We start from the raw sequence: 18486 nt of genomic DNA on the forward strand, positions 1-18486 counted from the left end.
AAAAAAAAAAAAAAAAAAAAAAAAAAAAAAAAAAAAAAAAAAAAAAAAAAAAAAAAACACCATGGTTTAGCAACTTTAGGCAAGTAAGATACCTTAAAACTTAGATATTACATGTATGCAATTGCTCCCTCGCACTTTCCACCGATAGCATCTTCTTGCCCAAGATTTTTGTATATCCTCGTAAGAACCTCGCCTATATACTTCCATGACTTGGTATTTCTTTCAAAACTACGAAACTACGATTCCCCTTCCTCTGGCAATAAAATTAATTCACTGTGTCTTCCTTTTGCGAAGAAGGAAGAGAAAACCCTCGAACGTCCGCTGGCTCCACACACAGACCAGGAGAACCCACTTCTGATGCCAATTGTTCAGAAGACAATTAATTGTCTTAAGATTTCGCAAAGCCGTATAAGTCACAGGATTCTCTCAGTCTAATGTTATCTTTTCTCGTCACTATGTAGAGTGAGCTAGTATTTAGAGACAAGTCAAAAGCGGGGATTGTCATCAAAATGGCCAATCACAGCATGATTGCTTTTAAATGGTCCTATTGGCAAGCAGAGGACTTCAGTCGCTACGGTCATCTTTAGCGAGAATTGTCATGAACTAATTTTAAGAGGTCCGCGGCGAAGCTGTATTTCCGCGGTTACTTGACCCCAGATGGTTCTACAAAAGCCGCGCATGTCCTGAGCAGAACCACGGTAGAACCACCATCCCTGAATCGCTCTAAGACAAAAAGACCTGTATCAAAACTCTTCGAACACTGTCAACGCAGTATGGGGATCAGCGCAATGGCTGAAAATTTCACTGAGATCTCTCCGGCAATTCTCTACTGGGGCACTCCAGTCTGTCTCATCACAACTACGAATCCAGATGGAAGCCACAATATTGGTCCTATACCTTCAATTTTTTGGCTGAGTCATAGCTGCATGATCGGACTGGATGCTAGCAGCCAGACTACAGGAAACATTCAAAGGAATGGGCACTGCACGCTCAACCTGCCCTCTGACGACATGAAACACGCCGTCAACGCCATTGCAAGAACGACAGGCAGCAGTCCCGTACCCGACAGTAAACAGGTTCGCGGTTATACACACGTTAAGGACAAGTTCAGATGTGCAAACGTCACTCCACTACCATCGTTAAAGATCGCGTCGCCCGGCATTACGGAATGCCCTGTCGTGATGGAAGCTGAGCTCGTGAACACGCATAAGATGTTCAAAGGCCTGCCGATTTTCGGGGGCATATTGGTCTTCGAACTGCGAATCGTCAACGTCAGAATACACCGAGGCTTAAAGCTGGACGGATATCAGAACCGCGTTGACGCTGAAAAGTGGAAGCCTATGATCATGATGTTTTCTGAACTGTACGGACTACGGGAGGGTAAGCTGGTGGAGTCAAAACTGGCCAAGATCGAGGAGGAGTGTACCGGCCATTTACCGGATCTGAGGCTTAAGGCAAACACGTATAAAAGGACACACTTTAAAAGCGGGAGTAGAAAACTGGCTTGTAGACATATTACAAACATTCTGAACCGGAAGATGATCTTGATGCCTTGAATTTCCTTCTTGTCCGTTTATGAGCGACTCAAGGTCAGCTTTCTGATGGAGAAATGTGCTTCCGCCAAGTAGCTATGTCTTCACTTGCATCTGAATCGTTGCCCCTAATGTACACTGCCTTGGTGAAGATGACGAGCTATTGCTATGAGGCGCTAAAACATCTTGTCCTCCTAGGAGTGTAAAATACCAGCACAAAGGCTACCTGTCGAGACGGGGCCGTAGCTACAGTGAAAGAGTCAATGTTGAAGAACTTGATCGAATGGAACGATATCTCTCCTCCACGGAACGTGATCATGCTAAATGCCATCTTTCAACAAAGACTTCTTCCTGAGTTCGCTCTTCCATTGCTCTATGAAATCACTGGTCAGCTTGTGCATTTCCAACGCATACGAGCTTGTAGGGTCCTCCATCACCCTCCACTCATAGCCCTTGTTCGCCCATATCGTTGCTGACTGCCAATCCTCCACTCTAGCAAAACTGAGCGCGGCCGTTCTGTACGCAGTGGCGTAGTAATCCGCCAAGCCTTCCTTTTCAACGAGCTCAGCCAGTTGAGCACTCAATCTGGCATCCTCTGCTGCCTGCTTCTTTGCTTCGTTGTCGGCTGGCACGCCAAGTGTCAGCTGTGGAGCAAGTTTTACGAACCCTTTCTTTATCGTCGTCCGTCTCCTGTCACTTTCGCGCCTGGCCTTTTTCCTGGCTGAGCAAACTTCGCAATTGCAAGTGAAACCGTAGGGCTTGAGCAGCTTTTGTCTTTCCTCCTGAGGAAGTAACAGTGATATATACGAGTCCAATATCTCCTCGCCCTTTTTGATCTTGCGGTTCGCGTACATAACCCTTAAATTTAGCTGCGCGTTCCAGTAGTAACTTGTGTTCGGCCGGCAGGAGTGGTTTATCCGTGCGATCTTTGGGAAGAGTCCAATCTCTTCTCCACTCTTATAGGCATTTGTCCTAAATATGAGGCCTAGCGGATCGCTAGCGTTTTTCTCTTCTTCCGTACCATAGTACGCTAAACTCATGACTTCCTCTTGATCCTCGGTCGATAGAAAAGCGTAGTCCTGTCTTAACATTTGACTGACTGCAGCCATTGGATATCCCGACCCCTTTGCATATTTTGGTGGCTTGATCTTGAGTATTGGAGCTTCGCGCATTATGACCGTACCAACTTCAAGGTCGTGAAGAGCAAAGACGCCGAGCCCTTTTCCAGGACTCATCCGAATTTGATAGATATTTGTTTGTCCGTGACATGTGTGGTTCAAGGCTTTTAGTGATAGTAAATTTGAGATATCATGCTTTTTCCCCGTGAAATACGAGCATGTGGACGGGTATGTAGCAGCGGCCACAGATAGAAGATAAGAGCTTAAGAGGATGAGCAAATTGACCATTTTGACCGAGTCATTTTCTGCTCTGAAGATAATTCAGTGACTGTAGATTGTCTATCCTGGAGGTGGAATCTGCTAATGTGTATATGTGAACATTCTCTCAACGAAAAATAGTCTCAGGTGTTTGAAACACGTTTCGCGCGCTTACTGTCGCAGCAATATCCTGCTCGTGTTGATGCCATTTTTTGTCCTGTTAAGTCACTGTTATAAACTTTTAAAATCTAAAGGTTGAGTACTGTTCGTCATTTTCAAGGACTTGTTCATATCTAATGTGTAGTAAAAATTCCAGGCTTGTCCAGAAAATAAAGATGACGATGATTCACGTGATCGAAATCCTGGGGAGACCACCTTTATTAGAGAACGTGGTTGCATTCGTGTCCACTGGACACTCTTTGTCAAAAGATGCAGAGGGACAGATTGCCGAGCTCATTCTCATTCGATATAATTCAGTAAATTAGAACTGCTTTTTTATCTCGAGCATTTAGGAGTACTGAATAAGATCCCAGAGGTTGCCGTAAAGATCTCTCCAGACGGCAACCCTTCCGTATGACTCGACTTTCGGTTGTCGCACCCATTGCACGCCCATTTCCGAAAAGTGTTTGAAATCCCTTTCAAAATCATCGGTTACCAAGAACAAGAATACTCTTCCTCCTGCCTGATTGCCAATGAACTTTTCTTGTTCGGCGTTGCTTGCTCGCGCGAGCAGAATTGTCGCGCCTTGAGACTGTCCTTCACTACTGGAATGGGAATCTCGCTGTGGTATGAGACCACCCATGGTAGTTGAAGAACTGGTCACTGGTGGGCGGATAACGACCCATCTTTTTTGTTGCTCCGGTATAGTAGTGTCCTCTATGAGTTCGAAGCCCAAGCGTGTGTAGAACTCTATCGCTTCGTCATAATCTCGAACAATAAGGGAGATGTGGGCTAAATACGGCATGACGGTCAACGAGTCCTTTTTCGATTCGTCTGAAAACCGTTGAAATGAATAAAAGGACACGGATCCTCTCGCACCGGTGTTACATAAGATTGCGTTTTAGTCAAGGGAGTAAGCCAGCATGATGAAATCAACGCTTTTCTCACGATGATCACACCCTCTTGGCAGCTCGTGACGTGCACCTAGACTACAAACACGTAAACTATAGATTCGTCCTTGCGGCGATGCATTCTCCAATGTGGAACTCAAAAGCAATGTGTTATGCCATGATGAACTCATAGAAGAAGAAAACAGCCTTTCTGCACTTGCACGCATACGCTTTTCCTCTATCATTCACTCGCACAACTCATCTAGTGGCCAGCAATTGGCTTGGGCAGATATGGTTCTTCCAAATATTTGATTTCCTCCGGCGTTAACTTCACCTTTAGGCTTTCACAGGCTTCATCTATCCTCTGCTTTGAATTCATACCCAAAATCGGGCAGAAGCCTTTGCTCAAGGAATAAGCGGTTGCAATCTTGGCCATGCTTTCGCCCTTTCTCTTCGCGATCTCCTCCACCCTATTGACTATTTTCTCATCCTGTCAACACGCTATCAGCACGCGCACATCATTAAGCATTGGCAGAGTTTTGACAAAGCTGAACCTACAATTTCAGTTTCCCGACCACGAACCATGGTCTTTAGGAAGTTATCTGAGTTTTCTCGTAGAGTATTTCGAGACCTGAACGGCCTGGCAAGCACACCACGCGCGATTGGTGACCACGGGATGATACCAACGCCGGTAGCTTTGCAGTATGGAATCATCTCTCGCTCTTCTTCGCGGTACAGAAGATTGTGGAAGTTCTGCATTGAGATGAATTTGTGCCAGCCGTTCTTCTCAGCGATGTTCTGCAGGCTTTGGAATTCCCACGCGGCCATCTGGCGTTTGAATTAGCTGTGCTGGAAACTGTGGATATCCACCGCAAGCACATACAGAAGAGGCGCCGATGTACCGGACCATACCAGTGTTAACTACATCGTTCAGCGCGCGCATGATCTCCTCCTTAGGCGTCTCGCGATCCAGGCGATGGATTTGCAGCACGTCTATATATGTGCCTAATCTCTTCACACTATTCTCCACGGAATCAAAGATATTCTTCCGGCTCAAGCCTTGTCTGTTCACCCACAATCCATCATTCTTGCTCACCTCAGCGATGCTGGGCTGTGCGCCCTCCACAAGCGTGACACCGAAGTAGCACTTAGTCAAGATGACAAGTGAGGAGCGTGGGATATTGTAGTGTTTGATGGCTTTGCCGATGATCTCTTCAGATCGGCCGTTGCTGTACACATTTGCAGTGTCCCAGGTGTTGATCCCAAGGTCGTAGGCGTGTTTGAGCAAAGGCAGTGCGTCATCTTCATTAAGAACCCATTCTTGCCAGTCACTAGAACCGTAGGACATTGCCCCCAGTATGATTTTGGATACCTTGAGTCCCGAATTTCCTAGGCTAGGGAGCCTTTAGCATCAAAGTTCACGCTTAAGTTGCTTGATTGTTTGTAGCGTACTTTTGATACTCCATTTGGAGCTTTCGATTCATTGCTACAGCCATCTCGACGTATAAGCAGCTGGCTACCTTTCTTTGGGATTGAGAGATTTAAAGGTCAAGTAAATTTGAACGACAGAACCAATACCAAAGTTTCTCTTAAGCTATAGTTAGAGTCACTGTCAATCAGCGGCAGAGGAATGCCGAGACCTGTTTAAATACCCCACCGCCGACTGCTGACTGGGTCTATGAAGACGCCGATATATATCGGTGCCCACGCAAACGCCGCTTAAATCCATCTCTTGAACCCCATCCCGATCCAGGAAGGTGGAGAAATTATTAGTAATATGAGATGATGGAGGACGATGATCCTGCTCAGAAGCGCATGCTATTGAAGCTGCTGAAGCTCCCGTATCCCCGGATTGGTGGTCAAAGCTGTTCGGGTGCTGTTCCTGTGCTGGAGACCAAAGCTGCGAAATGACGAAACCTTACCCTAAACACAGTCTCAACGGCCATTGAAATCGACTATCTACATTTATCATGTCACTACGTCTATCTATGCAGAAGACGTCCTTGTCAACCGCTGCGGCAACGAGCAGACTGTCCATTCGATGCGCAAGATGGTCAGAGCAAGTCTTCTCCACCAAACTATGAAAGTTGCTAAAACCTTACTTGCAGTAGGGTACGATCGCCTATCTCGACACAAAAACCAGCACGTCTTTTGGCGCCTGCTGCAACGAGGCCTTTCTCGGCATCTTCAATAGCCTTCAAGAAGTCTGGCAAAAACAATCGAGGCAAAGAAAAGGTGGACAACAATCCTCGCGACGATCGCGCCTCACGAGAGGCAGCGGCTGTCGAGGCATTTGATTTCTCCGACCTAGAGTCACAAATTCTGAAGGCAATAGAGCATCTCACGCACGAGCTATCTCAGCTGCGAGCAGGCGGTCGTTTCAACCCTGAAAAGCTCGAAGCGCTCAAGGTCACAATACAGGACGGTGAGAGCAAGAGGACAGAGCGCGTGAAGGATCTTGCGCAGGTCATCGCAAAGGGTCGAAATGTCCAAATCTTAGCGCATGACAAGTCATTTGTCAAGCCCATCAATTCTGCCATTCTCACATCAAGCCTTAACTTGACTCCTCATGGACCGACACCCGATCAACCCACCAAGTTGACGATACAAGTTCCACCGCCGACCGGCGAGAGCAGGCAAAAGGCGTTAGAAGAGACGAAGAAGGCAGAGGAAGTTGCGTTGGGAAAGATTAGGGAAGCGAGGGGGAAGCATCAGAAGAAGCTTAGGGCTATGGCGATCAGTGAAACTCTGCGGCCAGATGATCTGCAGAAGGCTCAGAAGTTGATGGATGAGGTCGCAAAAAGAGGGAACGAGGATGTGAAGAAAGTCGTCAATGACGCTAGAAAGGTCTTGGAGTCGGCATAGTGCATGAGCGTACGAAAATAACCAGAGAAGAGAAGAATCAGCGAAGGGGAAAATTTTTAGCTATGTGTATCTGTATATGGACTATCATATAGTGGCATCATTGCATGGGGACACCATAGCCCTTTTACAGTTTGCTCGGCTGCCATATCGGCTTCTTCTTCTGCGCGAACGCAGTCAGCCCAATCATGGTATTCGGTGCCGCTGCCAACGCCGCACCGTATTTCTCGTTCGTCAGCTGTGACGCTCTCTCCACGCTAGCTGTCTCCAGAGCCTGTCTCAACCCAGACCTTGTCACAATCACGGCATCGGGGCTCATATCGCCAATGGATGCTGCTAGGTCAACGGCTTCTTGCACAACAGATTCGTGCGTTTTGGAAACCTTGTTGATGATCTGGAATCTGAGAGCTTCTTCAGCGGTAAGGACGCGGCCGGCAAGTGCGACTTCGGTTGCGATGGGAAGGCCGGTAATGCGAACAAGACGAGAAAGACCACCTGCGCCGGCAAACAAGCCACGCTTTGCTTCTGGGAGGCCGAAGGTAGCGCGTGGTGAGGCAACTATCATATCACTGTTCCACTCATAAACATTAGCTATCGTCAACAGTCGTCCGATGTGACATGAGAAGGCAGAGAACGCACCATCCAAGCACAATCTCAAAGCCCCCGCCTAGGGCGAAACCGTTCACGGCGGCAATGACTGGTTTTTTACCCACACGCCTGCTAATTCCCATGAAGCCATTCGGTGGGTGTGTCATCATCTGGCGTGGTTGCGGGTTCTTCTTCACCTCTCCTTGCTCAATGAGGTCTTGACCGGCGCAAAAAGCTTTATCTCCTGCACCAGTGACCACAACGACGCGGAGGCTGGGCTCGTTATCGAACCATTGCATGATAGAATCGGCCTCCCAGTGTGCAGCGTAGGGTAGCGAGTTCATCCGCGTCGGACGGTTGATTGTGATGAGCAGAACCTGACATTTGGCAAATTAGCCGTGGCAGAATTGACCACGAGCTTGAGAAAAGGGACGCGACTGTTCAAGCTTGAAACTTATTTGGGAATACTACACAATTCATCCGTGTACACAGCGGCGAGGATTTAAGAACAGTCACGTACATGATCAGCAGGATAAGACAAGATATAGTTAGATGTTTTGGGTGGGTTGGATGACGGCTTGAACGACGACATGATTTTAAATTCTTTGTGAATGAACGGGACAATTGACTGTGGATTAACAACTTTGAAAATTAATGTACAAGCTCCAATTCAGAGCGTTTCTGGAATACCTTCACATAGCGCAACAGCGCTGGGGTTCAAGAGGGTATATGTGGGGAAGAGACATTGCCGCGGGTGCTCGGCAAGTGGTTCAACGCTCTGGCTGAATACTTCCTTGAACCGTAGTTTGAGGCACGACGAGATGAGAATTACGCTGGACAATTATCTGAGGCCGCCAGCTCACGATTTTGTGGCGTGAATGTGATTAGAGCAAAGGATTATCAATTGGTCCCAGAGCTCTTCTTGTCCGACTGAACTTGCTGGATATCGCACCGAACTGCAATAATGTTTTCAATGAGACTATAATCGGAACAAGATGGAAGTCAGAGATCAGGCCTTTCAGCAGGTGCTGTCTTCAATGAACCTCTTACGGTCATGCTCAAGTCTGACCAGCAACAGTTGAAACCCGCCTGCGTTAAATTAAGCGAGTCGGCGCTTAGGTTCATGAGCAAGACCAGCAAAGATGCACAAGAAGTCACTACAGATCTCAATCAGTTGCTCAAAGTGTTACGCGCAGTCTCCATCGAAAAAAATTCCTTGAACAATAAACTAGCGGAATATGTCTTCTTTCCACTCTCCAACGTTCTTAGGTCGCTTGAGAAGCTACCACTACACGCTCGTGAGCTTACATTCGATTGCATTCTCATACTTCTGCAACATGCGTGGTCGAGAAATATTGCACCAGAACTTGGTATGCAACTTCTGATTCTTTATTCATTTGTTGCCGAGCAGGATTCTACGAGCAAGTCAGAGGAGCTACAAACCACGATTTTCAAATCTTTTGCTATTGTGTTTACTGCCCTTGGGGAGAGCCTGGCGAATGCACAAAACATTCCGCACCTGGGGAAAGCCGTATCACTTATCTTGGAGAGGGGCGTTTTAGGTGGTGGCTGCGAAGAAGTCCAAGTTGCTGCAGTCGTTGCTCTCAATGCTTTTGTCCGTGCTTTAGGCCCTTCAAACCGAGATGCTTTGGGCACAAGCTTCTTACCTGGAATCGTTAGTGGCCTTGCGAAAGTGCTGAGTGGAGGCACTGGTAAGAAAACGTGGTCAATTGCCAGCGCGGAAGCGTTACGTCTTTTGACATATATTTTTCCGTTATTGTTTGGAGACGCTTTCGTTCAGAACTTACCGGATGAGGATGAGAAAGGATTGAGCAAGAAATGGGCAAAGGCGACAGCTGGACAGATCAAGATGGCACTAGCTAACATCATGAAACTTCAGATGCATGACAGGCAGAATGTTAGGCTTGCTCTAGGCGAACTCTGCGTAGCAATACTACGATACTGTCCAGTTTCTTTAGCAGATAGCGTGAGCATGGTCCTAGAAGCGACTTTGACACTGGCAACGCAAGAGGCCCGTCTTGAAGCCGAATTGCGACACCTCTTGACGACGCAAACGGAATTCGCAGAAACTCTGCAATCAAGTCTGCATTACTGGATCATGTCTTTGCCCCGGCTTATGGATTCAGCTGATGAGACGAAGAAACACCGGCGCATTCACCAGATCACTCTTTCCTTTCGTTTATTGAAGGATCAAGGCCTTGACATGAGTGTGATCAATAGAGATCTTGCAATCAATTTGCGAGATAGCACCGCAGGCGCGATCAAAAACCCGAATCAAGACATGAAAAAGTCTACCGTATTCGAAGTCACCGTGCCCTTATCGCTTGATCTTATACGGACTTCGAGAGCGCCCGAGTCCAGCACCGCTACTTTTGAAAACATCATTGCTTTGCGTAAAGTTCAAATTGACACAGTTAACGACCTGGCTGCTCTTACGCGGGAAATTAGCACATACGATTCGTCTCTCTCCGCAGCTCAAGACATAATCATGTCCATCTACAGCTGCACTGGAGATCTCCAGATTGCAAGCTTCTGGCTTGTCCTCAACATGGTCCGAGAGGCAATAACTTCTCCAGGAGCAACCATAGACGACTTTTTCACCTTTGGAAATGGCTCATCTGATGCCAAGAAAGAACTCCTTGAGCAGCTTTACGATTTTTCTATTTCAACATTATCAGATACCCCCGGAGCTAAGGAAACGGACTGGCGGCTGCAAGCACTCGCGCTGGAAACTGTGGCGCTACAGGCGACACAATTGAAAGAAGCTTTTCGTGGGGAGCTCATCGATACTCTTTACCCTGTACTGCATTTCCTTGGCTCTGGGAACTCATCGCTTCAAAACCATGCTATGACTACTCTGAACATCATTACACGTTCTTGTGGCTACTCCAACTGTTGTGACCTCATCGTTGATAACGTTGACTACCTTGTCAATGCGGTGGCTCTGCGTCTTAACACCTTCGACATATCGCCACAAGCGCCGCAAGTACTGCTCATGATGGTGCGTTTAGCTGGCCCTACCCTCCTTCCGTATCTCGATGATACGGTGGAAAGCATTTTTGCTGCGCTGGAGTTCTTCCACGGTTATCCGAAGTTGGTGGATCTATTGTTCAAGGTTCTGAAGGTTATTGTAAACGAAGGTGCTAAGGCAGATCAGCTAGCCATTACGGATGGTCGACAAGAAGGTGATTTCAGAAAAAACAGGCAAGAAGTTACGTCGATCGACCGACTGGTTTCCTTAATTCACGAAATGCGCCAGCGATCTGCAAGCAAAAATGGAGATGAAGACGGAGCCGAGAAATTCCCTCGCAAGCCGTGGGGAGAAAAGAGGAAGGATGAGATGGAAGATGGCGATTATGATGCCGCAATTGAAGAGCCCGAAGATAAACCGCCAGCTCCACGGACTTACGCGATCCTCTTGAATATATCCAGGTTGACGCAGCATTACCTAACGGTGTCTTCTTCGGACCTACGAAATTCCTTGTTAGATCTTCTTTCGGTAGCGATTCCTGCGCTTGCAAGGCATGAAAACTCTTTTTTACCACTTATACATACACTTTGGCCTGTTTTACTTCCACGAATCTCGGATGCAGAACCATATGTTGTGTCTGGGAGTTTGCGTCTTATTGGTTTATTTTGTAAATATGCTGGGGACTTTATGACTGGAAGGATAGAAGAGGCTTGGCCGCAGATCCGCAAAATATGGAAAACCAGAACGGGTCGAGCTGGAAATCCGGGGTCGCAGACGAAGCGTGCAGGCGAAACTTCAAACTCCATATCTTTTTCTTCAATCGCCACTTCTGGGGGGACGAAGAAGATGACTCAAGAAGGAACTACACAGCCGCATTATGTCGACGCACCCTCAAGGATCATCTGGGATGGTCTCGTTTGCATGCTAGTCGATATTGTCACTCACACAGCAATAAATGATGCAATATTCGACGACGTGGTGGAGATGCTTTCGCCAGTTCTCACATCAAAACCAGAAGTATACAAGGCTCTTGAAATGAGGAACGCTGACGCTGTATGGCTTGCCTTGTTCAGGCTTGACCGGGAACAGCTCCAGAGATCACAGGTCGGTGTCGATTTGGCCGAAGATTTTGAATTGACTGTAACACAGTCAAATAAACTACTGGCTACTTCTGAATACAATTGGGCTGCGCTGCGCTGAAGCGGCTTAACTCTTCGCCTCATCCAACCTTGCCAAATCAGGCTTATTTCCGGAATTGATCAAGGCCCTAAAGCGAACATTAACCGTCTCTATAACCTGCAGCTGCACTACCACAATTTTGAAAGTGAAGAATGTTGTTTGCGCGAACCGCCGTTTGTGTGACGTCTTTGTCCGCAGTCTATGGCGCGATGTGGCTCATCACAAACATGGGACAACATGTTCCGTCGGACGAATCTTCTTAGTAACGACAATCAATTGCGACCTTGGCACAAGGAGGCAGGGCGATGAAATACAATATGTAAATGAGGCAGACGAGTGGGTAACCTTCCTCAGGAAGCCCGTCACGCGCGCTCTGCAAAGGATAGAACGAGCACTTCGAGATAGCTCAGGATATAAATCAGACATTGGCGAAGTTGACAGCAAGTTCCTTGCATAGTTTCTTACTCGGGCATTTCCACAAATTTTTCCACAATTGAGTTATATCACCGAAAGGACAAAGCTGAAGGACCAAGCTGACGACAAATTTATTCTACATTTGCGTTTGGTGTTAGATACGGACTTGGGAACAAACGGCACTCATCTCCGTCTCTGATGTGCTTCCACGAATACACACATTTCCAGCTCTGCCCTCACGATCCTCCGTGCGTGGCCAGTACGTACCTATTGACGAGTCAATAGCCGGGAGAGACCAGCTGACGCACTCGCAGTGCACACTCACCAGTGTGGAAGATGCGACAATCCAATGCTTTTGATCTTCTGTCCAGCATACGACACAAAACGAGTGGTAAAGAATGACGTATGTCCTAATTTGGGCATTATACCAGTTCCTCGTGCTGCCGAGGGACGTGGTGGGTTGACTGGTTCCATGACGAGAGGTGTTGGCAGGCATGAGTAGTATTTCCGGGTAGCAGCTGCATGGTTAGTCCGTTCAGAGCTCGCAAGGAATCCGATTCCCCCGCTAATTTCACGGAAAAGCGTACGTGGAAGATGATGTAGTCTTGATTTGATGCATTGAAGAATTATCAGATCCATATGAGCTTCGGAGGCACGTGGCACGTGCTTGCAGATCGTTACATTGACCATTACTGCCAATGCTTTTCGCATTAGCGGGTATCATACAATAATTCAGCGGCATAGAACTATGCGAAGCAAAAAATCCCTCAATCGATCACTGTTTAACCTTAGGTTTGGGTCTTCTCAGCGGATGTGCCTCGGTGTTGCTAAACTTGCATTAGCTTGTGCGTGTTTGGAATCTCACATGTGACTTACAAGACGAAGTCGTCCAGGCTTAGTAGATCCGGCTCGCTAAAAATCAAGTAAAAATACCTTGAACGCATCAGCAGCCGCCATAGGCTCAAATCGGTGATTCAGATACACACTTCAGAGTCTCTGCCATCCAGAAAGATTCTTGTTGGTCCACCTTGCTAGGCGGGTTCGTCATCACGTTCGACAAGGCCGCGAACGAGAGATCTGTCTCAGTCGCTCGTTTTATAGCGGCAAACATGTTCCACGCGACTTCTTGATATTTCCGGTCGCCAGTAATGCGGTACAGGATAAAGACCGATTCGATAGCCTCCGGCCTGATTGGTCGTGAGTGAGGATGAACAGACACGGAGTCAAAGAAAATTGACGTACCTTAGGATGTATCGCGCGTCTCTAACATCTGTAAAGCCCTTTGGGAGCTTCATGCGCTCGATGATCAACTTAGCATGCTCTTCATTTGTGCTTGGTTTGATGCTTGAATCTATGGATGGACCGTGATATAGCACGCCATCGTACCATTTCCCCTCGTCCCATGGGCAGTTTTCAGGGTCGGCACATGGCCATGTTCGAAAAAGTTCTGGCATGATGCCGTTTGGCGAAACTTGGTAAGCCCAGATGCAACCATCGACGAGCTTCTTTGCTACGAGCAGGTCGTTTGGCCGTTTAAAAATCCTTGCACCGATCCCTAATAGCCCCCCGACAAAGCAAGTGAGGTGCTGGCCTTCTGGATCGAGTTTGTAGTCCCCATTCACGAGCTTACGAACGGTTCCAGATATCAGGATATCTCGGCTCTTATCAGGAATCATGGGACGGAAGAAAAGGTGCTTCTTCGCAGCAGCGACAAACTTTTCGTACATTGTCTGGTATTGGACCAAGGTCCCCCCTAGCATCAGATATTCCTATGGCCATGTAAGCATCAAATGCCGAAACGAAGCGTCACAACTTTCACCTTGAGAATGTACTCGTACAGTGAATCCGCCTTACCGCCGAGCGTGAACGTGTTGTCGCTAGTAAAGTTCAGATTTGCCGCATCGAGCATAACAGGCCAGAGTCCAGGGATGCCTGTGAGCTCTTGTTGTCGTTCTAGCTCATCCGAGATCCGCTGCACGGCATCGAAATACTTTGGATTTCCCGTAAGCTGGGACAGTCTGGTGAACTCTAACGTTAAGGAGCCAATTTCAGCAGCCAAAGCATGCGAAGGAGCTTCTTGCGGGAACTGCGCGGCAGCACTGTAAAAATGAGTCGCGGCCCTGTGGCATATGATCCTCGTGCTACTCACCTCTCCCAATACCAGCGCGTAACTGGAAAACGGTTGGGCGTGTCGAATGCAGCGTACAGCATGTCACCCAAATCGGTGGCCTTTTCGAGAAGGACTGGGTACTTTTCGCCGGAGAGGTCATAGGCGCTCAGCAGCCCGCCAAGGTACCGGATTGTCGTTTCGAAAACGTTGAGCTTTTCACGTGACGCTCTTGTGAAGTCAATTCTGTGCAAGGCGTTGACGGCCTTGGAGAATTCTTCTTCCATGCCCATTATCCACAGCGTGTCTAGTGCGTCCACAAGTGTGGCCCCCCAGCCGCCGAAGGTTTCTTTCGAGAGTCCAGTGAGGGGTGTCACCTCGTCTTCAAGCCATGCATACTTCTCATAGGCTCTCCATGACTTGATAAAAGCATCCTTGACAGCCTTTTGTCTCTTCAGACGCCAGGATTGCCGCTCACCGGACTCGTTTGGAAATACCGCCTGAATGTCCGGGATTTCAGCGGGTTCCTCGGTGGGAAGAGTGAGATACGACGTCAAGGGGAATACTTCTTTCCGTAATCTCCATGAGATCTTCCGACGCAATCCATAAGAAGATTTGCTGATGAGGCTTGATGGTTCCCATTTCGTTTCGTAAAGGCGGTAGAAGATGAAGAGACACAGTAGCGCTGCTAGACCAGTGATGCTCCATCGCCGGATCAAGCGACTCATGTTCGCTCGACCATTCGCCTCTAGGTTGGCTCCGACAAATCCTAGGCTATATCTCAATCTCGCGCAGAAATTACTAATCTCTTTAGGTTTTCAAAATTGGAACAAAATTCGTAACCGTTGATTTGACAAACTCCGACGTGCTCTCCTTGAGGAAACGCCAAAACAGGCATGGTGAGAAATCATGGAAGTCATGCACGTGACTCCAGCCATTCTTTCACTTGCAGAGCAACATGGCAAAGTTAAAAGACGTCACTTTACCAATATCGGTGAGTTACCTTGGAGCTTTAGATCAACAGTTCTGCGAGCGGAGATCGATCAATTTTGCTCTCAATTTGGCTGATTCATTGCTTACCATCGTCACAACTGCTTCTTCGTCAAAGTAACTAGCCATGTCAACTACGGCCGTGTAAGCATCCCACCCCAGGCGCAGCACGATTTGTCTGATGATAAAAGAATATGTCTATCCATTGATCTGCAACATGCTCAAGAACTTCCCTCTATCAAGGAAAAGGTTCTCTCTAAATATCCCACAGCTACGCCCCACGTTTGGGGACTGAGCCTGAGATCGCTGCGTTCGACAGCGACTACGCCTGATGGCAAGCCCTCGTCTGACACGCAGTACGTCGTTCGGGCGTCTCACTTCCACGAAGAGACGATCCTGGCGATCGACACCGGAAAAGACTTCTCTACAGTCTCGATCCCTTCGGAAGAGGGGGATCCGTTTGCCAAACTGCTTACGGAGAAGTTCAACACGCTTTGGGTGATGAAAATGCTGCTCGCCGTCGTAAACGGCACGTCCTACGAGATAGACGGCGTCACCATCCGTCTAGGCGAGCTACGTGTCCCCGGACAGGCCCAGACTGTTCGGGGTCTGCTGTGCTATGCAGCGTCATCTCTTCCTCAGGAAAAGATTGCCAAGGCACTCGTGACCAACGTGGTCGAGAGTCTCGGGTTCGCAGAGGCGAAGAAAACGTACAGGACATGGCCGAGCAAGGAAAAGGCTCAAGAGATTCGACTGTGGTGCGATGCCTTGAGCCAACGACCCTAGCCGCAGTGATCGGCAGCAGATTCAGAGAGGCAGCTTTTTGCGGCGCAGCCCTTCTCCTCCACGTCGAGCCGACACGGTGGGTTGATATCGAGCAAGAATGAGCCAAAGTGGCGATTTCGCGATTAGGAGTTTGCACCGTTTTTTCTAGCTAAAAGGCGGGAGATCCACGTGTGCTCTGGCTCCGGCTCTGGCTCTGTGAAAGGTGCCCAGCGATCCAGACGAGATGCACACACACACATATATATATATATATATACACCCGCACACCTACACTGTCGGCCGCAGCCTGGATGTTCCGTCGTCGACGTCGCGCCATCATTGTCGCATTGAAGATTTATCATTCGGCGCTCGTCCGCCCGCCCGCTAAATGATGGGGCAGGGATGCTGAGTAGCTACCTGGCGCTTCGTACCCGCAGCAAGAAAAAATCCCTGCCGATGACCGAGGGTCTGGTCAAGGTACCAAAGAGCCAGCCTGGTACTGACGCTCGCCGAAACTGATCAAGGTTCAATGGCAAATATTCCCAAAAGGCCGAAGCTTGCAGCTCCCCCCCGATCTGCGCAATCGAAGTCCTACTTCTCCGCACGATGATGACAAGCGAGCCCCATATCAGCATGCGAACTGCAGGACATATGGTTTTGGGCGACTTGAGTCATGGGCAGCTTTTCGTCAAAAGTGTAATCTCACCAATTGCCACATGGTCTTGCACCAAAACGTTGCGTGTCAGGAGTAAGGCTAGCCGGTTTTGCTTTTTATTTTAAGGAACAAGAACAAAAAAAAAATCAATACGTACATATATGCATATCTTTTCTTATACCTGCCCTCATCTCAACGCACGCAGCACCACATCGTCATCCGGTCTTTGGAGCACAATCAACAGCTGGTGGGTTTGATGCTGCATGCGGCTTGCGAATCCGCGAGCCGTCCATTGAGATCCCACGAACTTAGCTGCATGAAGAATAGCGACTACATGTATGGTGCCATATTCTCCGAGAACGCTTTTTACCGCGTGGCAGGTACATTCTAAGATTTGATTCCATACGGTCCACCTTCCCAATTTTGAACGCAAGTCGATAGTTGGGTTGAGTGTCCGCCCGTCCAACGCTTTACGTACCCGTCCATGCGCGAACGCCAACGAGCACGTAGCGATCCACCCGTGAACCGTGTGTATGGCGCACTCCTTCGTAGGGAGTGCCTTTTGGTGCTCAGAGGCTTGCTTGGCTGCTCGAGTAATGAAGTGCTCGTTCGCAACGCTTGATGCCGACCTTTTTTTTTTTTTACAGCACTAATTACGGGAGCACAGCGTGGATCTTTTGGCCAGAGATCTCGATTGCACACGGTTGAACACGAGCTCACCGTTCTTTTGACGGGTTCGCAAAGGGGCTCGACGAGTGTAGCGTGACTTTTTGCACAATTTTGGCGTAAGGGTCCACGAGCATGACACCATGCGAGCGATGAAGCGACTGTTGAGATAAAACGGACATGCTAGCACAGCGCATACATGCAAGCACCACGAGGCCGGAAATATTACGAGCGGGCTTTGGGGTGAGTTGACAAGCCTCCCGCCAGGGCAGGCGGCGCGGTTCGGTAAAGAAAAGGAAGGGGAATAAAAAAAAGAAAAGGAAAAATAAAATTCGGGCTGCGAAGGTACCACAGTACAGCACTAACTAGCGTAGCCCCAGAAACGTGCGTGCTGAAAGAGTCAGCTACGTGCAGATCTTAGCCTGGGGTGGGCCGCACTATTTCAGCGCCGAAAGAAGAAGAAGAAGATTCGGTTTCAGCAGAGCAAAGAAAACAGGCATTGGCGGGGGAGGGACAGGTGCATGACGAGGACGGAAGCGGGTTCCATGGAATGGACGGTCGGGAGGGCGTGCTCGGCGGTGGCCAGAAAGGACGCCGACTCGCGCTCAAGGGCGAAGGCTGGAGCTTGGGCGAGGGCGGAGGGCGTGAGCATCGAGTGCGTGCGAGTGAGTTCAAGTGCGTGCGAGGCCGTGAGCGAGCGTGAGCGTTGAGTGGGCGTGAGCGAGCGTGAGCGTTGAGTGAGCGTGAGCGTGCGTGAGTCTTCAGGCGGAGAAGACGCAGTTCAGTTCCGTTGGCCAAAGCTCTTGCGGCCGCTGAAGCCACCGGCCCAGCCCACCCTTGGGCTCCACCGCGCTGATTCGCCAACCGCCAGCGCCACGCGCTCTCGATCCTCCGGGAGGTCCTTCAGACAGGGAACGCGCGCTCGCACGAGGGCTTGACCACGCCCTCGCATCCCGGCCGAACGCCGGCATGGAAAACAATAGCGACATCATCCCAGGTCCGGCCTGCACAGAGCCCGCTCTCCTTGTGCCCATGTGTGTCTTCCAGCCTGCCCGTGGTGAGCCTGTGGTGGTGCACCATGTCCGACCCAAGCTCGCATTAAACTCTACTTGTCCCAGCCCTGCCTGCGAACCTCAGAGCCCGCCTTCAGAACGTCCCTGCAGTGAGCAACGGCTTAGCTAAACCCCTTCCAGTCTCTACATGGCTAATCCAGTCCGGTTTGGTACTTAAAAGAGAATACAAGCTCGTTCCCGCGGGCGCCCTCCAACCCCCCCCCCCCCCCCCCCCCCCCCTCGTACGTCGTTAAAGGTT

General features: G+C 49.0%; 10 protein-coding genes across 11 annotated transcripts; 5 read left to right on the top strand and 5 right to left on the bottom strand.

Annotated features, from left to right (window-relative positions):
* Positions 1-788: 788 nt before the first annotated feature.
* PV09_06564 (uncharacterized protein) lies at positions 789-1579 on the top strand (the record flags this gene model as incomplete). Its single annotated transcript, XM_016360226.1, has 2 exons — positions 789-1491; positions 1539-1579. The coding sequence occupies 2 exons, from the start codon at positions 789-791 to the stop codon at positions 1577-1579; spliced, it is 744 nt and encodes a 247-aa protein (XP_016211938.1).
* Positions 1580-1658: 79 nt separating this feature from the next.
* Positions 1659-2984, bottom strand: PV09_06565 (uncharacterized protein). The gene has a single exon (XM_016360227.1). It carries the CDS (start codon positions 2936-2938, stop codon positions 1853-1855), a length of 1086 nt encoding a protein of 361 aa, XP_016211939.1. The 5' UTR covers positions 2939-2984; the 3' UTR covers positions 1659-1852.
* A 432-nt stretch (positions 2985-3416) lies between these two features.
* PV09_06566 (uncharacterized protein) lies at positions 3417-3872 on the bottom strand (the record flags this gene model as incomplete). The annotated part of the gene is made up of 1 exon (XM_016360228.1): positions 3417-3872. One exon carries the CDS (start codon positions 3870-3872, stop codon positions 3417-3419), a length of 456 nt encoding a protein of 151 aa, XP_016211940.1.
* A 347-nt stretch (positions 3873-4219) lies between these two features.
* Positions 4220-5453, bottom strand: PV09_06567 (uncharacterized protein; the record flags this gene model as incomplete). The annotated part of the gene is made up of 4 exons (XM_016360229.1): positions 4220-4447; positions 4516-4785; positions 4841-5351; positions 5410-5453. 4 exons carry the CDS (start codon positions 5451-5453, stop codon positions 4220-4222), a joined length of 1053 nt encoding a protein of 350 aa, XP_016211941.1.
* Positions 5454-5782: 329 nt separating this feature from the next.
* On the top strand, positions 5783-6952 carry PV09_06568 (uncharacterized protein). Its single transcript, XM_016360230.1, has 2 exons — positions 5783-6010; positions 6066-6952. The coding sequence occupies exons 1-2, from the start codon at positions 5928-5930 to the stop codon at positions 6820-6822; spliced, it is 840 nt and encodes a 279-aa protein (XP_016211942.1). The 5' UTR covers positions 5783-5927; the 3' UTR covers positions 6823-6952.
* On the bottom strand, positions 6860-8151 carry PV09_06569 (uncharacterized protein). The gene is made up of 3 exons (XM_016360231.1): positions 7928-8151; positions 7459-7784; positions 6860-7388 (listed from the first exon to the last, which is right to left on the bottom strand). Exons 1-3 carry the CDS (start codon positions 7997-7999, stop codon positions 6947-6949), a joined length of 840 nt encoding a protein of 279 aa, XP_016211943.1. The 5' UTR covers positions 8000-8151; the 3' UTR covers positions 6860-6946.
* Positions 8152-8301: 150 nt separating this feature from the next.
* PV09_06570 lies at positions 8302-12962 on the top strand. Of its 2 annotated transcripts, XM_016360232.1 has the most exons (4): positions 8302-8432; positions 8486-12251; positions 12307-12517; positions 12575-12962. In XM_016360232.1, exons 1-2 carry the CDS (start codon positions 8403-8405, stop codon positions 11597-11599), a joined length of 3144 nt encoding a protein of 1047 aa, XP_016211944.1. In that variant the 5' UTR covers positions 8302-8402; the 3' UTR covers positions 11600-12251; positions 12307-12517; positions 12575-12962. The 2 variants fall into 2 exon arrangements, with proteins under 2 accessions (XP_016211944.1, XP_016211945.1); XM_016360233.1 differs by lacking the exon at positions 12575-12962 and having other exon boundaries at positions 8486-12307.
* PV09_06571 (uncharacterized protein) lies at positions 12588-14965 on the bottom strand. Its single transcript, XM_016360234.1, has 6 exons — positions 14142-14965; positions 13812-14091; positions 13235-13761; positions 12979-13179; positions 12869-12925; positions 12588-12819 (listed from the first exon to the last, which is right to left on the bottom strand). The coding sequence occupies exons 1-6, from the start codon at positions 14825-14827 to the stop codon at positions 12768-12770; spliced, it is 1803 nt and encodes a 600-aa protein (XP_016211946.1). The 5' UTR covers positions 14828-14965; the 3' UTR covers positions 12588-12767.
* Positions 14966-15091: 126 nt separating this feature from the next.
* On the top strand, positions 15092-16040 carry PV09_06572 (uncharacterized protein). Its single transcript, XM_016360235.1, has 2 exons — positions 15092-15233; positions 15281-16040. The coding sequence occupies exons 1-2, from the start codon at positions 15217-15219 to the stop codon at positions 15873-15875; spliced, it is 612 nt and encodes a 203-aa protein (XP_016211947.1). The 5' UTR covers positions 15092-15216; the 3' UTR covers positions 15876-16040.
* Positions 16041-16045: 5 nt separating this feature from the next.
* Positions 16046-16660, top strand: PV09_06573 (uncharacterized protein). The gene is made up of 2 exons (XM_016360236.1): positions 16046-16331; positions 16404-16660. Exons 1-2 carry the CDS (start codon positions 16257-16259, stop codon positions 16632-16634), a joined length of 306 nt encoding a protein of 101 aa, XP_016211948.1. The 5' UTR covers positions 16046-16256; the 3' UTR covers positions 16635-16660.
* Positions 16661-18486: the final 1826 nt, after the last annotated feature.

The sequence above is a fragment of the Verruconis gallopava genome, assembly GCF_000836295.1.
Source record: "Verruconis gallopava strain CBS 43764 unplaced genomic scaffold supercont1.23, whole genome shotgun sequence".
In the NCBI taxonomy this organism is placed as follows: domain Eukaryota; kingdom Fungi; phylum Ascomycota; class Dothideomycetes; order Venturiales; family Sympoventuriaceae; genus Verruconis; species Verruconis gallopava.

Coding starts and splice junctions, on each gene's coding strand:
- PV09_06565 (XM_016360227.1), bottom strand. CDS start 2,938: ATGGTCAATTTGCTCATCCTCTTAAGCTCTTATCTTCTATCTGTGGCC.
- PV09_06569 (XM_016360231.1), bottom strand. CDS start 7,999: ATGTCGTCGTTCAAGCCGTCATCCAACCCACCCAAAACATCTAACTAT. Junction 7,785..7,927: donor TGTCTTATCCTGCTGATCAT/GTACGTGACTGT, acceptor GCCAAATGTCAG/GTTCTGCTCATCACAATCAA. Junction 7,389..7,458: donor TTTGAGATTGTGCTTGGATG/GTGCGTTCTCTG, acceptor TGAGTGGAACAG/TGATATGATAGTTGCCTCAC.
- PV09_06570 (XM_016360232.1), top strand. CDS start 8,403: ATGGAAGTCAGAGATCAGGCCTTTCAGCAG. Junction 8,433..8,485: donor GAGATCAGGCCTTTCAGCAG/GTGCTGTCTTCA, acceptor GACCAGCAACAG/TTGAAACCCGCCTGCGTTAA.
- PV09_06568 (XM_016360230.1), top strand. CDS start 5,928: ATGTCACTACGTCTATCTATGCAGAAGACGTCCTTGTCAACCGCTGCG. Junction 6,011..6,065: donor TCCATTCGATGCGCAAGATG/GTCAGAGCAAGT, acceptor CCTTACTTGCAG/TAGGGTACGATCGCCTATCT.
- PV09_06571 (XM_016360234.1), bottom strand. CDS start 14,827: ATGAGTCGCTTGATCCGGCGATGGAGCATCACTGGTCTAGCAGCGCTA. Junction 14,092..14,141: donor ACGCGCTGGTATTGGGAGAG/GTGAGTAGCACG, acceptor TCATTTTTACAG/TGCTGCCGCGCAGTTCCCGC. Junction 12,926..12,978: donor TGGATGGCAGAGACTCTGAA/GTGTGTATCTGA, acceptor GATGCGTTCAAG/GTATTTTTACTTGATTTTTA.
- PV09_06573 (XM_016360236.1), top strand. CDS start 16,257: ATGCTGAGTAGCTACCTGGCGCTTCGTACCCGCAGCAAGAAAAAATCC. Junction 16,332..16,403: donor TGACCGAGGGTCTGGTCAAG/GTACCAAAGAGC, acceptor TATTCCCAAAAG/GCCGAAGCTTGCAGCTCCCC.